Source organism: Pteronotus mesoamericanus, unplaced genomic scaffold (genome assembly GCF_021234165.1).
Source record: "Pteronotus mesoamericanus isolate MK-2021 breed Mesoamerican mustached bat unplaced genomic scaffold, CSHL_Meso_final scaffold_36, whole genome shotgun sequence".
In the NCBI taxonomy this organism is placed as follows: domain Eukaryota; kingdom Metazoa; phylum Chordata; class Mammalia; order Chiroptera; family Mormoopidae; genus Pteronotus; species Pteronotus mesoamericanus.
This window is the reverse complement of record NW_026555313.1, coordinates 18,333,415-18,350,616: the sequence shown is the minus strand read 5'-3', so window position 1 is coordinate 18,350,616 and position 17,202 is coordinate 18,333,415. Positions and strand designations below refer to the sequence as shown.

General features: G+C 38.6%; 1 protein-coding gene across 5 annotated transcripts in view; it reads left to right on the top strand.

Annotated features, from left to right (window-relative positions):
- USP28 (ubiquitin specific peptidase 28) overlaps positions 1-12,841 on the top strand; it is an 81,780-nt gene extending 68,939 nt beyond the window's left edge. For 3 of the 5 annotated variants that reach the window (XM_054592275.1, XM_054592277.1, XM_054592274.1), the window contains exons 17-26: positions 3,549-3,743; positions 4,575-4,714; positions 4,878-5,063; positions 6,039-6,134; positions 7,089-7,267; positions 7,381-7,459; positions 8,829-8,908; positions 9,461-9,584; positions 11,005-11,200; positions 12,483-12,841. In XM_054592275.1, the coding sequence (XP_054448250.1) occupies positions 3,549-3,743; positions 4,575-4,714; positions 4,878-5,063; positions 6,039-6,134; positions 7,089-7,267; positions 7,381-7,459; positions 8,829-8,908; positions 9,461-9,584; positions 11,005-11,200; positions 12,483-12,658 (1,451 nt within the window). In that variant the 3' untranslated portion in view covers positions 12,659-12,841. The remainder of the gene's footprint in view (positions 1-3,548; positions 3,744-4,574; positions 4,715-4,877; positions 5,064-6,038; positions 6,135-7,088; positions 7,268-7,380; positions 7,460-8,828; positions 8,909-9,460; positions 9,585-11,004; positions 11,201-12,482) is intronic. The other 2 variants (XM_054592276.1, XM_054592279.1) reach the window with 2 other exon arrangements.
- Positions 12,842-17,202: the final 4,361 nt, after the last annotated feature.

Sequence of the window (17,202 nt, the reverse complement as noted above, 5' to 3'; positions counted from 1 at the left end):
GCAGCACGTTGTCTTTCTGATTTTGTAATGAGAGTTTGGGGGAGTGTGGCGGGGAGGTGAAGGAATGATCACCTAACAATAATTGATCTTCATAATTGCGTATATGAAAGCAGGAACAGTTGCTTGTGGGAGTTATTGTACAAATAATGGTTCTGGCTGTTGGTAGTATATGGGAGCCTTGATATTACATGCAGGGCTCTATGTATTATTTTTATTTATTTTTTATTTTTATTTATTTATTTTTAAAGATTTTATTTATTTTTAGAGATGGGGAGGGAGAATGAAAGGGAGAGAAACATTGATGTGTGAGAGAAACATCGACTGGTTGCCTCTCGCACACCCCAACTGGGGACCTGGCCTGCAACCCAGGCATATGCCCTGATCAGGAATCGAACCAGTGACCTTTTGGTTCATAGACCAATGCTCAATCCACTGAGCCACACCAACCAGGGGTATTTTTTATTTTTTAATCACCATATGGTTGTCTATGTCTAGGAGTTTTTTTGTTTTGTTGTTGGTTTTTTTTGTTTTTTGTTTTTTTTTCTTAATTCCTTCACCTTTTCTACCCAGTTTTGGAATCTAGTTGCCCTCTGACAGCTGTCAGTCTGTTCTCTATGGTCTCTTTCTATTTTGTTTGATAGTTTATTTTGTTTATTAGATTCCACATATAAGTGAAACCATATGGTACTTGTCTTTCTTTGACTGGCTTATTTCACTTAGCATAATGCTCTCCAGGTCCATCCATGCTGTTTCAAAGGGTCGAATTTACTCTTTTATGGCTGAGTAGTATTCCACTGTGTAAATATATATACAGCTTTTTATCCAGTCATCTACTGATGGGCACTTGGGCTGCTTCCAAATTTTAGCTATTAAAGATAAAGCTGCAATGAACATATAGGTGTATACATTCTTCTGCATTAGTATTTTGGATGTCTTAGATATATTCCCAGAAATGGAATCACTGGATCATAAGGCAGTTGCGTTTTAATTTTCTGAGGTAATTCCATATCGTTTTCCACAGTGGCTGCACCAATCTGCATTCCCACCAACAGTGCACGAGGGTTCCGTTTTCTCCACATCCTCTCCAGCACTTGGTTGTTGATTTATTTATGATAGCCATTCTAACAGGTGTAAGGTTTTAATTTGCATTTTTCTGATAATTAGTGACTCTGAGCATCTTTTCATATGTCTATTGGCCATCTATCTGTATGTCCTCTTTGGAGAAGTGTCTATTAAGGTTCTTTTAAGTGGATTTTTTTTTTTTCGTTGTTTTTTAAGTTCATTATAAATCTTGGATATGTCATTGGCAAATATGTTCTCCCATTTAGTGGGTTTCTTTTCATTTGGTTGATGATTTCCTTTGCTGTGCAAAAACTTTTTAATTTGATGTGGTCCCATTTGTTTATTTTTTCTTTTGTTTCCCTTGCCCAAGGAGATGCATCAGAAAAAAATACTGTTACAAGCAATGTCTGAGATTTTGTTGCATATGTTTTCTTTTATGACACTTTTATGGTTTTGAGCCTAACATCTAAGTCTTTAATCCATGTTGAATTTATTGTTTATGGTGTAAGAAGGTAACCTAGTTTCACCATTTTTCACTTATCTGTCCAATTTTCCAAACACCATTTATTGACTAGACTATCTTTACGCCATTGTATGTTTTCACATCCTTTACCAAATATTAATTGACTGTAAAGGTGTAAGTTTATTTCTGGGCTCTCTGTTCTGTTCCATTGTTTTGTATGTCTGTTTTTATACTACTAGCATGCTGTTTTGATTACTGTGGCTTTACAGTATAGTTTGATATCATTTAGCATGATTCCTCCAACTTTGTTTTTCTTTCTCAAGATTGCTATAGCTATTTGGGGTCTTTTGTGGATCCATATAAGTTTTTGAAATATTCTAATTCTGTGATATATGCTGTTGGTATCTTGATAGAAATGGTGTTGAATCTATGAATTGCTTTGGGTAGTATCGACATTTTAATGATGTTAATTCTTCCAATTCATGTACACAAATGCTTCCACTTATTTGTACCTTTTTCAGTTTCTGTATTCAGTGTCTTATAATTTCCTGAGTACAGATCTTTTACATCCTAGTTTGAATTTATTCCTAGGTATTTTTTTTAAAACAATTATGAATGGGATTGTTTTCTTATTTTCCCTTTCTAATAGTTCATTATTGGTGATTTTTGAATATTTACTTTGTATCCTGCTACTTTACTGAATTCATTTAGCAGCCTACCAGTTTTTATGTGTAAGCTCTAGGGTTCTCTGTATAGGGTATTATGTTATTTGCAAATAATGACAGTTTTACTTCTTCTTTTCTCCTATTTGGATGCCTCCTATTTCTTTTCTCATCTGATTGCTGTGGCTGGGACTTACAGTACTATGTTGAATAAGAGTGCTGAAAGCAGAAATCCCTTTCTTGTTCCTGATCTTAAGGGAAACACTTGTATTAGTATTTGTCCATTGAGTATGATGTTGGCTGTGTGTTTGTCATGTATGGCCTTTATTCCATTGAGATAATGTTACTGCTACAATTTTGCTGGATTTTATCAAGTGCTTTTTCTCTCTTTCCTGATATGATCATGTAGTTTTTATCCTTTATTTTGTTTTATGTGATGTATCATATTAATTGATTTGTGAATATTGTACCACTTTGCATCCCTGGGATAAACTCCACTTGGTCATGGTGTATGATCTCTTTGATGTATTGCTGGTTCTGGTCTACTAATATTTTGTTGAGGATTTTACCATCTATATTCATCAGGGATATTAGCCTATAATTTCCTTTCTTTGTAGTATCTTTATCTGGTTTTTGAATTATGATAATTATTGCTCATAAAATGAGCTTGGGAGTCTTCTCTGCTCTTGAATTTTTTGGACTAGTTTGAAAAGGATAGGTTTTCGTTCTTCTTTGCATCATTTTTACATTATAGAAACACACAAGTGGAAACTGCCATTTGCTTAGCAAAAACACTAGTTAATGGCAGCCAGTAAGTAGATGGTTGTTCTCCTATAGATTTTTTGTTTTGTTTTGGTCAAAACAAAAAAGGCTAGGAATGAAAGTTAATATGTGCTTGATATCCTGCTGTTTTTCATCACAGCTTTTAATGAACCAGGTAGTATTGACCATCTAACTGTTGTCTCAGACTGCTTTCTGATAGCACTTAATTGCATGAAAGTTGAAACAGTGTAAGTGTCTTGGAATTCAGTGCTAACCATCTTGAGGTAGATATTCTTATCAATAATAGAAACAGTGGTTAAATTGACAAAACTATTTCCCTTGACTTTCAGTGGATGTAATGATTTTTCTGAATTTCCAAGAAATATTTGGTCTGTTATTACTTTGCCAGGGGTTGACATCTATTCCAAATTTTTACATTCATTTATTCATTTAACAGGTATTCAGTGTGTGCCTACTAACTAATATGCTAGGCACTGTTATTGATGTGCTCTGTTGGCCTTATGTTATCAATACTTCTGATGGATTGTATCTTTCATTAGGCAGGACCTTTTGATTTTTCCATCTTTGTTCTTTCTCAGAGGCAACCCCAAGTGAATCGGACCAGATGATAGGAGAATTAGAAGCCTTATCTGTTGAACTTAAGCATTACATTCAAGAAGATAACTGGAGATTTGAACAGGAGGTAGAGGAGTGGGAAGAAGAACAGTCTTGTAAAATTCCTCAAATGGAATCCTCCACCAACTCAACATCACAGGATTTCTCAGCATCACCAGGTATTCGAGAAGGGCAGTATGCCAGTGACCCAGCAGTAGTCCTGCTGCACTCCTTCAGCCAGCACTGCGCGCTGCAGAGGGGAAGTGCTGCCGCAGCTGCAGCTGCAATAGAGTTCACAAGTAGCTGGTATTGCACAACCTGAGGGAATAGCTTATGATTTCTGATGAGTAGAAATGATAGCAGAAAGACTAGCCACCTGTACTTTTACTCTGTTTATCTTTTGCGTATTTCCCAGGTTGTGAGTGGAATTATGATAGGATTAATAGGTACACTTTATGAAAATGATTCTCCAAAGATGACCTTTCACCAGGTCAGATACATGGTAACGGGAGGAAACTAGACTTTGAGGGGGGAGCACGTGACAGAGTACACAGAGGTCAAATTATAACCTTGTATACCTGAAAATTTGATAATGTTATTAACTGATGTTACCCCAATAAATTTAATTTAAAAAGAATTTATAACAGTATGAATTGTAATGCTATAAATCTGTAAATGTAAATGTGTAAAAGCTTAAGAACTTTAAAATATTTATATATATGAATTTTTTCCCCAAAAAGGTTATCTTCCTAACAGATGGTTGTTTGTAGGAAGCCTTCTTGGCATAAAGGGGTATAACAAAGTTGGGAGTACATTAAATTTTTTTAGGATCATCAGTGGGGTTTTGCTTTACCATTTATTCCAGTCACAGTTTCTAGGGGAAATATCCATAGATGATTTTTTAAAGGTACATTGGAAGTGTTGTATATTAAACTTTGTACCCATCGTGCTTGCCTTTTACAGAGTCACTTACCATCAAATGCTAACCCCTGTGTACAATTCTTTATCAGAGCCTTCGGTAGCCTCTTCTCACAGGGTGCGCTGCTTGTCGTCTGAGCATGCTGTGATTGTCAAGGAGCAGACTGCCCAGGCCATTGCAAACACAGCACGTGCCTATGAGAAGAGTGGTGTGGAAGCAGCCTTGAGCGAGGTGAGAATGACTGAAGGAGCCCAGAGTCAAGAGGCACAGGCTTTTAGCAGTAATTTTCAGTTTTCTCACATTTCTATTATTCTCTGTCTCTGTTGCATTTAACCAATCCCTCTTTATTTCTCCTGTTTTTTTCTTACTCGTTTTCTCCATTCTGCTGCCACAGCTTAAGGAACCTGAACCCAAGAAGCCCATGCCCCCGGAAACAAACCTTGCAGAGCAGTCAGAACAGCCCCAAAAGCCTACTGATGCAGAGTCTGCAGCCCAGCTTAATTCTGAGGTCTCTGAAGTCGAGATTCCCAGTGTGGGAAGGATTCTGGTTAGATCTGATGCAGATGGATATGATGAGGAGGTACAGAGCTGAGTGCAGGGCTTAGCTGTTTGTTGTCAGTCTTACATCCCCTTCCCACATCACTGAATATGCTTTAAGGAGTTTGGCAATGGTTAGTACTTCCTTATTGAAACAAATAATGGACAAGGGGGCCTATCTGGTTTGACCTTAGTTACTGTTTTTAGAAAGATAACCTTGCTCCCACTATACACTGCTCGCAGTGTACATCTACCCAGGCCTATATTTATGGGGGCCACTGCAGAGTTTAGATGGCTCAGAAAGATAGACTTTAGTTCCTTTTCTGATGTTGGGAACAAAAAATTGCCTTTTGAGTTAGGAGTCTTTGTCTTTGTTAGTATTAATGCTTTTCCTCCGAGTGTAAGATTTTCAGCTGTCTAGTGAGCAAAACAAATGTAACTTGCAGTTGTTTTAATTCTAAAGCTTAGGAAGAAGCTGTAGAACCCCAAGTTGTTGTGTGTCCTCTTTACACTTGTCACCACACACAATTATGAATCCTGTACCTCAGATTTTTAACTTGCTATGAGATATATTTTTAAATCATTGAAAGGTTTTCACTTTATGAAGTTACATTTGTGCATTCCCTAGTTCCAGACTATGTTAAATGTACTGTTTGTCCCAATAAAAGTCTAAAATAATTGTGTGTTTAGGATATACTTCCAAACTACCTAACTAAATTGGAATTCTCACCTCAGGCACCTCCCTACTGAGAGCTCTAATTTACTTGATTCTTTTGCAGTGCCATAATAGGTATTTTTAGATATATGTAGTTACTCATCTGCTAAATTACGGGTACTATATATAAATAGCTTGTCTTGGGCACTGTGCTGAGGGCAGGGCTGCACATGTGTGTCGGAGTGGGCGTGTGAAACCTTGTAGCCACACTGCCCTTTAACAATCTGCTCACTCATCTGTCATACACTTTTCTCTTGAACCTCTTTTCTCCTTTTCTCTGTGTTTTGTACCCTCTTGTGGTAGGTGATGCTGAGCCCTGCCATGCAGGGGGTCATCCTGGCCATAGCTAAAGCCCGTCAGACCTTTGACCGAGATGGGTCTGAAGCAGGGCTTATTAAGGTATTTCTGTTTTGTGTGTGTGTGTGTGTGTGTGTGTGTGTTTGTTTTTATTTTTTTAAAGGTTTTATTTATTTATTTTTAGAGAGAGGGGAAGGAGGGCAGAAAGAGAGGGACAGAAACATCAATGTGTAGTTGCCTCTCATGCGCTCCTACTGGGGACCTGGCCTGGCCACCCAGGCATGTGCCCTGCCTGGGAATCAGCTGGTGATGCTTTGGTTTACTGGCTGCCACTCTATTTACTGGGCCACACCAGCCAGGGCTGTTTTTTAATTTCTCATCCTTATACCACAGGCATTCATAATAATGGGGCTATAATTATGGTAAACAATAGGATTAAAAATGCCTTAAATTGAAGTAAAGCATAACACTCCCTTTCCTGTCCAACCAATGATAAGCTTTCCCATCACAGTGACTGCACCTCCTCCCCTCTTGGTGCCAGCGCAGCTTGATGATCAGTGCCATCCTGTGTCGCACCTGGACTGGACGTCTTTTTGATGTTCTTAGGACACATCCCTTAATAAAGCCCTGACTGATATACTGCATTTGTAATTTGGGGCCATAATACAAGAAAGTAGGCCTTGCTTTTTAAGATACTTGAATAAACTTCAAGGTACATGAATAAATTGTATTTATATGGATTTAAAAAATTTCGATCCTTGTGACTCAAGGATTGCCTGAAATAATGAAAACTCAGTGTTTATTTTTTCTGCAAAATTTATGGAAAAATATTTCTTATGAATATAGTATTTCTTTGGTGCCAGAATGCTGGAGAAGTTTCATCCCTCATGAAGTGCAAACACCTTACAGGTTGCATAGTTGCCTCTATAACCTCTCAATAAGAATGTCTTAGAAGTCTTCTTAGAGTCATGAAAACCTCTGTGGCCCTTAGTGGTCAATTTCTGTGTACAAAAGCCCACAGTGCACCCTTTTCTAACCATCAGTTGTCTCTGATAGGCATTCCATGAGGAATACTCCAGGCTCTATCAGCTTGCCAAAGAGATCCCCACCTCACACAGTGATCCTCGACTGCAGCATGTGCTGGTCTATTTTTTTCAAAATGAAGCACCCAAAAGGGTAGTAGAACGGACCCTTTTGGAACAGTTTGCAGATAAAAATCTCAGCTATGATGAAAGGTGAGAAGGCAGTACCCAGATGAATCCCCACTCGTGGGTCTGGCTTGATTAACGTCCCTGGTGGGGGAGCTGTACACTGTGTCCTTTCATTGCTTTCTGAACTTTGTCCCCAGATCAATCAGTATTATGAAGGTGGCCCAAGCTAAACTGAAGGAGATTGGTCCAGATGACATGAATATGGAGGAGTACAAGGTGAAGTCTTTCCTTTAAATCTATAAAGCCACGAACATTAATTTCTAAGGCAAAACTAACAATTTTGTGACTCATTCTCCAACTTCTCCCCACTGCCCCCCTAAAAAATCTGGGTAAGAATGGATAAATGATCTTTTCTTACCCTCAGAGTAGCAGGTTTCTTCATTCCATATGAGAGTGTATCAAAACTTAATTTTCTTAAATATGTACTTTAGCCTGACTCTAGGCAATAAAATTCTTAAATTCATGGTTTGGGTTTGTTTTAAATAATACAGTTTTCTGATATATCTGTATTGGAAATTAAATTTCTGTGCATTAAAATGCATATATAACAGAAGTTTTCATTTTAAAGCATTGTGTTGTACATAAAACAATGTTACCTACCACCTAAGGTGTGCCCACCACACTTACTAAGCTTGACTGTGGTCCTGTGTGATTGGGACGGCCTTGTCCTTTTATCTTGCTGACACCTGGAGGGTTTCCTCAGAACTTGACAGGTCATTCATTTACAACAGAGCTGAATGACGTTGACATGCATGTTGGAAATTCAGATGATAAATTTTAAAGCTCATATGAAATATATATGAGCTCATATGAACCCCCCCCCGCCAAAACTGGAATTATCTTCTGGAGGGTGGGCCCCTTGTAGTACAGACTTCCATCTGTATCAGTGGACCCCCTGGCATTGTTGTGAGAGGCTGTGTTCAGCTTCAATGACGTTTTTTTGAAGACTCTTTCAGCGCATTTGCCCATTTCATGAGGGTTGATATATGAGCACCCCTGCCCGCACTGCACTGAGTGTTCAGCAGTTTTTGACCAAAAACAGCATGACCCCTATGCCCCACTCTCCCTATTCACCAAGTCTTGCCCCGAGTGACTTTTTTTGGTTTCCACGGATGAAAAGAGTTCTCAAAGGGAAACGTCTTGCCAGTATGGAAGAGGTAAAACAAAAAACAGCAGAAGCACTAAAAAGCATCAAAATCAAACACATTTTAAAACTATTTTGAGCATAGGAAAAAACATCTTGATAGGTGTATTGCATCAAATGGAGAGTTCTTTGAAGGTGACTGAAGTTGAAACGTAAGAATAAATACACAATTCTTTATAAATAAATTCTGGGTAGTTTTGGGTCTCTCCTCACATTTCTATTCCTCAGTGGAAGGAACAGGACATTGAAAGTTAAGGTCAGCAGTAGACTTACTCTAAATGTTGAATATGCTTTTACCTGGAAGTTTTTGTGTTTATTGCTTTTGTGCCTTGCCATATGTACTCAATGAATATTTGTATGGAGTTTAAAATGTACTGTGGTGGAAAGTTTAGAAATAGTTTATTGTGGTCATAATCACTAATAGTAGTCATTCCTTTTCAGAAGTGGCATGAAGATTATAGTTTGTTTCGAAAGGTGTCTGTGTATCTCCTAACAGGCCTGGAGCTCTATCAGAAAGGAAAGTATGTTGGCCTTTTATGTCAGTAAGGTTATTGGTTGGGACACTGTTATTTATTGATACCCACCCAGGATACTAAGAACCACAGGCATGCATCACCTCCCTTATTACGTATGGTAGTGTGCCTCTACTTCTCCCAGTGTTGCACTTAGTTTTGCTATGAACGTCACATTTGTTTTTTCATCCTTTACGTAAGGATAGATTTATTAGTAGAGAGAAGTAATGGCCAGGTTTTCTTTGTGATAAATGAAGATTAACTCAGAGAATGAATTTTAGAGTTAGTGAGCATCTAGTCCACTTCTTTGTTTTCGAGTTAAGAACTGAAGCCCAAGGAGATTTCATGATTTGTCTTGGGTTTTTGGCTTAACTTGTAAAAGAACTGAGACTGCCTGTGGTCTGCAGCCCCCAAGCTCTTCCCCATAGCCAGTGCTGCTTCCACCTATAGGACTTTACAGTAACTGCCCCCACGTGGATTCTCGTCTGAGAGAACAGTGAAGTCTGAGCTTGGATTCTGGAAAAGGAGCACTCAGCTGTCCTTTATCTGCCATTTTCTAAGGTACCAAGAGGCCCTATCCTACCTGGTATACGCCTACCAGAGCAACGCCACTCTGCTGATGAAGGGGCCCCACCGAGGGGTGAAGGAATCTGTGATTGCTTTGTACCGGAGAAAATGCCTTCTGGTTTGTACTGTTTGTAAAGCCTTACTATCTTTATTGTTTTGCCTTTACCTCTGCTCCTTGAAGCCATGAAGAAATATAACTTGAAAAAACAAAATAATCTCCAACAGGTTTTAGATTTTTCCAAACTCTCAAAAGGGGTTTAACATTGAAACACATGATTTTAAATTACTTAAGTAAATACCATTCTTCTTCAATCCCTGATAGAAGTTAGGATGAGAATGTTATCCCCTTTTCTGTGCCCTTCGCATATACCTGCATTTTGTCACATTGCTTTCCTACTAGACTCTGAGTTCCTTGAGCACAAGTTTTCTCAGCTGTTCTCTCTGTGTCTGGAACATAACACGTAATAAATGTATGTAGAAAGAATGCAGTATTTTTTCTGTGTTCTTGCTAGTAGATGAGAGTTTTAGTGACTTCTGAAGAGACTCCAGTTTTTTTTTTAAGGTATGAACCATAAGAATTGGCCTGGCCATTCTGCTGTTGTCCTTGTCATACATGACTGGAGGTCTTCTGGCCTGTTTTGCATTTGACAGCCACATGGGAAGGCAGACCCATATTCCCTCTGCCAACCCAAGGGTTTAAAGAGGTGCTTGTCCTTCTCAAAACTATGAAGAGGGGGCTTGTCCTCAGAGTGTCCTTGCGTTTGTTTTCCCTGACACCAGAATTGCCCCTCACAAGGGCAGTCAGGCCAGCGTTTCCCCCACTGCCTTATTGTTAATACCAAATGGAGGAGATTAAGTCATGACATATATTGACCTTCATTTTCTGATTTCTACTTTAATTTCTGTATTAGCTATAGGTGTGGCAGGGCATTTTGAAGCTGAAGAAAAGGGGCTTGTAGATTTGATGGATCTGAATTTTATTAGAGTTGTCCTTTTATTTTTTAAATGACCAAATGCAGATTACTTGTGGAATGTCCTGCTCAGTTTCCACAGGTAGGCAGCAGTAGTGATTTAGATTACTTCCCTCGCTGGCTCTCTACCCTCAGTGTGCGTCAGAATCACCCAGGGAACGTCCACATGATGATGAGGCACAGGCCCTCCCCCAGCAGGTAAACTGGGGCCTGGGTAGCTGCATGTCTTCTACAGGTGATTCTGATGCTCAGTGGAGATTGAGAGCCATTGAATAGGCCTTTTAGTAGAAGCTGGTGGTTAGGCACGATTTTGTAAGTTTAGGCCCGTGGGTCAGATGCTTAGCTGCATGAGAATCACCCTGGGAGCTTTGAAAAAAATCCCAGTGCCCAGGTCCCCTGCATACCAGTTACATCACCTTATGGGGTGGGGTAAGGGACAAAGTGGTTTTTAGAGATTCCCCAGGCAACTCCAATGTGCTGTAAAGTTTGGCAATACTTGTTGGGATCTCCTAAAATAGACACTTTTCTCAGCCTTTTTTTTTCTTTCACTTTTTCTTTTATCTGTAGGAGCTGAATGCCAAAGCGGCTTCTCTCTTTGAAACAAATGATGACCACTCTGTAACAGAGGGCATTAATGTGATGAATGAGTTGATCATTCCCTGTATTCACCTTATCATCAATAATGACATTTCCAAAGATGACCTGGATGCCATTGAGATCATGAGAAAGCATTGGTGCTCTTACCTTGGGCAGGATATTGCAGGTATATTGTTTTTAGCACTCTCAATAATTTCTAAGGCTCCTGAAAATTACAGCACTGGTTGCCAAATCTTTTAAAGAGATTATTGGAGCACGCTAGAAGATAAGTGAGTTAAAAGTGGATCTGATCTATTAAAACAAGGGATGGGAGCCTGGGCCTCCGTTCCTCTTTGCCCCCCACCACAACCCCTTTCCCCTTTGGTGGCTGCTAAAGCTTCTTCACAGAAGACCAAGAAACCCTGTTTGAAAACATCACTGTCCTCCAGGAATTTCATTTGCCAAAATCTGAAATCTAATTTTATAGTTTAAAAATCAAAATCTAGCCCTGGCCAGTGTGGCATTGTCCCATAAACTGAAAGGTTGTGGGTTCGATTCCCAGTCATGGCGCATGCCTGGGTTGTAGATTCATCCCCAATTGGAGTGCATACAGGAGGCAACGGATTGATCTTTTTCTCCGTTTCTCTCTCTGTCTTTCCCTTCCTCACTCTCTAAAAATCAATAAGCATGTCTTCAGGTGAGGATAAAAAAAGAAATCAAAATCTATTTGTGTAGGTGGAGTATGGTGCCATCACTAAATTTTCCTCAGGCATGTAGCAGCAAGACATAATCGTATCAACTGTGATGCCTTTGAGATAAATAAGTTAGTAAATGAAATATTCTTGCTTTTCCAATGTATTTTTAGGGAGGGAGCCTAAAACTAGTTATGTTTAGGTGAGTTTGATAGACTTAGAAAATTGGTTTATAATGAACTTTGTTAGTTTCTCACTGATGTAAAGATATTCCATTGACTTATTAAAGTGCTCAAGTTTGTAATACTTATTTTAAAACTCTGTTATAATTAGTGGGTATGAATTTCCTTTTAATGTCTTCAGATTTTGTTTAGACTATGATGTATAACTTTACTTTATGCTCTGTGTACACATTGTATATTTTAATCATTTAAAAAATAACATTATATTTATTATACAGAGTATGATATCTACTTTCTCAAAGTTTAAAAGGATAATTGGTTGGAAGACCTGTCCATAATGAAGTCAGTATAGAGTGTTATTCTGCCACATGTCAAATGGCTTAAAGCAGTGACATAAAGCTTTGGTATATTTGGCAAGTAGGCCTTTGCTACCAGTTTGGTCTGAAGGAATCACCACTTGTTGTTAGCTGGCCAGAATAATGCTTTGAGGTTGGGTAATAACCTATATGGAAGGCTTTCTCATACAGTTGCAGACTTAGTTTTTATTCAGAGATCTATTGAGCTATATATGTAACTGTCCATTTTCTTTTCACAGAAAATCTGCAGCTGTGCTTAGGGGAATTTCTTCCAAGGCTTCTAGATCCTTCTGCAGAAATCATTGTCTTGAAGGAGCCTCCAACTATTCGACCCAATTCCCCCTATGACCTTTGCAGTCGATTTGCCGCTGTCATGGAGTCAATTCAGGGGGTTTCAACGGTGACAGTGAAATAAGCCATCACATGTTCAAGGCACATTCTGGGCTTTGGTTGCTTCCCTGTTGGACAGAAGTCTGTTATCATGGTGTTTACCTTGGGAAAGGAATTAGGTGAAAAAGTAAGATTCAGATCTAGACCCCAGCCATGCTGTGTGTGTAACAAAGGATTGAAAATAAAATTGCACTTTTTAGGAACAGAATCACTAAAGCAGTTTTATTGAAAAAGGCAGGAGCCAGTGTATGAAAGTGTTGAGTTATGCAGAAGACCTGAAATGTCCTCTTGTACCTACAAGAATGCTTGGGCTTTTCTAAGCCTCTTACTACTTCTTAAATTATCCTTCAGGCATAAATATTTTTGACAGCGGAGTAGAAGGGCTATTCATCAGAATCTGAACCAGATGAACAACTACTAGTTAATACAAATAACATTGGAAAATTCTTAACTGCAAGAGATGAGAAATATAAACCTTGCCTGGCACTTGACAGTAAATGACAAATTGGGTTGCCGATAGACCACTGCCCTTTTACATTGGGGAGACTGTAAAGTCATGTGGCAATAAGATGCTGAAAAGTCACATGAAAGCTGCCTCTCCTTTCTTTCTTCTCTCTTTTATATTTTAAAATAAACCAGAAAACCTCATGGTCAATCCTGAGTGAAAGAGAGGAAAGCATTAAGGACTTTCTACAGAATAACATTGCGAAAGTTGACTAAAGGTAGTGAGTGAGAGAGTGTGTGTGTGTGAGTGAGAAAGGGGATGTAAACTCTCTAGTGTTCATACTACTACAGCTGACCCTTTATTTTTTTTTTTTTGGTGGAGGAGCCTTTATTTATTTATTTTTTTTAATTTAAGTTTAGTTGGTGTGTAATACTATATTAGTTTCAGGTGTACAATATAGTGATTCAACATTTATATACCTTACAAAGTGAACACCATACTAAGCCTAGTAACCATCTGTCACCATGCAAAGTTTTACCAATATTATTTCCTCATATATTTCCCTTTTCCCTTTTCACCCATCCCTCCCACTACCACCCAACAAAACAAAACAAAGACAGGCTCATAGAAACAGAAACCAAAATCTGCTAAAAGATAAAGCATTTTGATAGTTGTTAACCATTTAGGTAAAATTTCCTAGGGTATGAAAATTGCCAGAAACAGGTCTAAAGCTGCTGCTGGCCCAAAAGAACACTTTGTTGTCCTTTCCTTTTTTGTTTTGAAAAAATAAGGGGTAAGAGTTTGTAAAAAGAGAAAAAAAATCTCTCTATATGTATATGTAGAGAGAGAGATAACCCCTGTTGACCATTTTTAAAAGGCTCCAGCATAGGTGTTGTTTTAACCAAATTTTAAGGTGAATGAGGGGAGCGTGGGAGGGAAGAACACTTGATACAACTATGCAGATTTTATAAATGTGCAATAAAAGTATTTGTTTTACCTTTGGTGTGCACTATGGCCTTTATTTAAATACATGTTTTCTGTTTTGGAAATGAATGAACTCAGTAAGCGTTTGTCATGTTTCAGTTTTTCTTTTTAAAAGAAAAAAGTAGATTAAAAGGTTCAGAGACTTAATGGCGAGGAATGAAATAAGAGCAGGCAACAGTCGTTCTTGAGTCATACCTGAAGGTGGATGATACTTTTTTATCTCATTTACTAGTTGTATAGCATGCAACCGCTTTGTAATTTGTCAAACTTAGAAGGCAAAACAATTTTTAATTAAATTTTTTATGTTTGGGTTAAATTAATGGTTTGGTCATCTATTCTAGGTACTCAGAGGTATCTTTTGTGTTTTAAAGTTCACTGGAGAGATTTGTTTCATGGGAAATTAATCAATTTTCTTACTCATTGATTACCTTTTATTGTTTAAAATTATAGACTATTTGTGTTTGTCTATCTCTTTTGAATCCCTGTCATTATTGAATACTGCACACAGTTATATTATTTCACTTAATGCAACACCCCAAGGATGATGGGGACTATGGTTTGTCCAAGGTCATAGATGTCTTAAATAGTGGAGCCAGGACACTAACCCTTGGTGGTCTCGCTTCATAGCCTGTGCTTTTAACAACTGTTCAACTGTACTTGGTAGTCTTGTAAAGTCTTTTGCTTTGTGCCTTTCCACATTAGTTATTTCCTGGTCACCCCCTGGGAATCTGCAGTTGGCCAAAAAGCGAACATCTAGTGTGTGGTGTAGAGTAGTTTGTAAGATTGAGATTCACTGAAACCAGCGGGGGGAGTGCTGAGAAGTAATTCCTTTTTCCTCACATTCACTGACTGTCTTAGGTACAGTCTGGTTTCTTACAGAGTTCACAAATTGCCTCACACTAAGGTTTTTACCTGTTTAAAGGGTTGTGTAAAAAGAATGAGGGGGTAGGGGAGGATGAGGAGGAGGAGGAAGAAACCTATGTGATCATTACCTAAAATGATTAAAGAGTTTGGGCAGGGTACTTGACCTTAGCATAAATTCTCTTGAGACTGGTTAGGTTAACTGGAATTCCTCTTCTGTTTGGGTTTGTTAGCTCTTTAAAGAACTATGAGGCATATAAGCTCATTTTTACCCTGCCCACTTCAAGGAAGAGGTCTGAAGTGGATACATAGAACAGAGCAATTTAACAAATACACTAGAGACTAGTAGTATTGAATGAAGGCCTGAGAGGTAGCAGGGATAGAACATAAGGGGGAATTAATTGTAGCTGTAGTTTATTAATTTTCACTGCTTAGTTGTATTTTATTGTATGAATAATCTTAGAATTTATTTGCTAATTGTCATTTGTTTCCAGTTTTTGGCTTCTACCCACACTACTACCAGGAACATTTATTTATGTCTTTTGATGCACACACGAATGCATTTCTGCTGGTGTGTAACTACGAGTGAAATTACTGGGTTGTGGAAATATATATCTTCATTGGGTACTGCCAAACAGTTTTCCAAAGCACGCACACCAATTTAAACTGCCACCAATGGTTTATAAGAGTTCCAATTGCACATATCCTTGTCAAGATTTATATTTGTCAATATTTTTATTTTTTAAAATACATTTTATTAATTATGCTATTACAGTTGTCCCAATTCCTACCCCGCCCCCTCCACCTGGTCGCCCACTCCCTCCAGCAGTTCCCCCTCCTTCCCCCCCCCCCCCGCTTTCGTTTATGTCCATGGGTCATGCATAAGTTCTTTGGTTTCTCCATTTCCTATACTGTTCTTAACATCCCCCTGTCTGTTTTGTACCTGGAAATTTGTGCTCTTAATCCCTGCACCTTGGCTTCCATTCTCCCCCTTCCCCACCCCCAGCTGATAACCCTTCACATGATCTCTGTATCTAATTCTGTTCCTGTTCTGGTTGTTTGCTTAGTTATTTAGACTCAATTGTTGATAGTTGTGAATTTATTGCCATTTTACTGTTTTTCATTTTGATCTTTTTCTTACATAATTCCCTTAAGCATTTCATGTAATCGCTCAGTGATGATGAACTCCTTTAGTTTAACCTTGTCTGGGAAGCATTTTATCTGCCCTTCAATTCTAAATGATAGTTTTGCTGGATAGAGTCATCTAGATTGTAGGTCATTGCTTTTCATCACTTTGACTACTTCTTGCAGCTCCTCCCAGCCTGCAAAGTTTCTTTTAAGAAATCAGCTGACATTTTTGTGGTAACTCTGAAGGTCACTCCCTGCTTTTCTCTTGCTGCTTTTAAGATTCTCTTTTTATCTTTAACTTTGGGCATTTTAATTATGATGTGTCTTGGTGTGGTCCTCTTTGGGTCCATCTTGTTTGGAACTCTGTATTTTCTGGACTTGTATGTCTATTTCCTTCACCAAATTAGGGAAGTTTTCTTTCATTATTTTTTCAAAAAAGTTTTCAATTTCTTGCTCTTCCTCTTCTCCTTGTGGCACCCCTGTGATTCAGGTGTTGATACGTTTAGAGATGTCTCAGAGGCTCCTTAGCTTATCCTTGTTTTTTTGGATTTTTTTCTTCTTGCTGTTCTGATTGAATGTTTTTTTCTTCCTTATGTTCCAAATCATTGATTTGATTCTCGGCTTCATCTCCTCCACTGTTGGTTCCCTATAGATTTTTCATTTCACTTAGTGTAACCTTCATTTCTTCCTGGGTCTTTTTTATGCTGTTAAGTACCCAATGAGTTTCTGGAGCATCTTGATAACCAGTGTTTTGTACTCTGCATCTGATAGGTTGTTTATCTCCATTTTGTTTTGTTTTTCTGGAGTTCTGTTCTTTTATTTGGGCCCTATTTTTTGTCTCCTCATTTTGGCAGCCTCCCTGAGTTTGTTTCTGTGTATTAGGTAGTATTAGGTGGATCTGTTCTGACTCTCTGTCTTAGTAGCATGGCATATTGTAGAAAAGTGCACCTGTAAGTTGTATGGGGTGGAGCCTTGGGTAATCGCAAGGGTCGCGCACCCTGTGTCACAGCTCTGTGGCTTTGTGTGCGGGAGGGCTCGGGACAGTGCTGCTGCCTGGCCTCTAGAATTTTGCCTGGGAGGAAGTTGTCTCCCAAAAGTTGTCCCTTTTGTCAGTCACTTCAGTTTCTCCCCACATGCCACTAGTGCCCTTC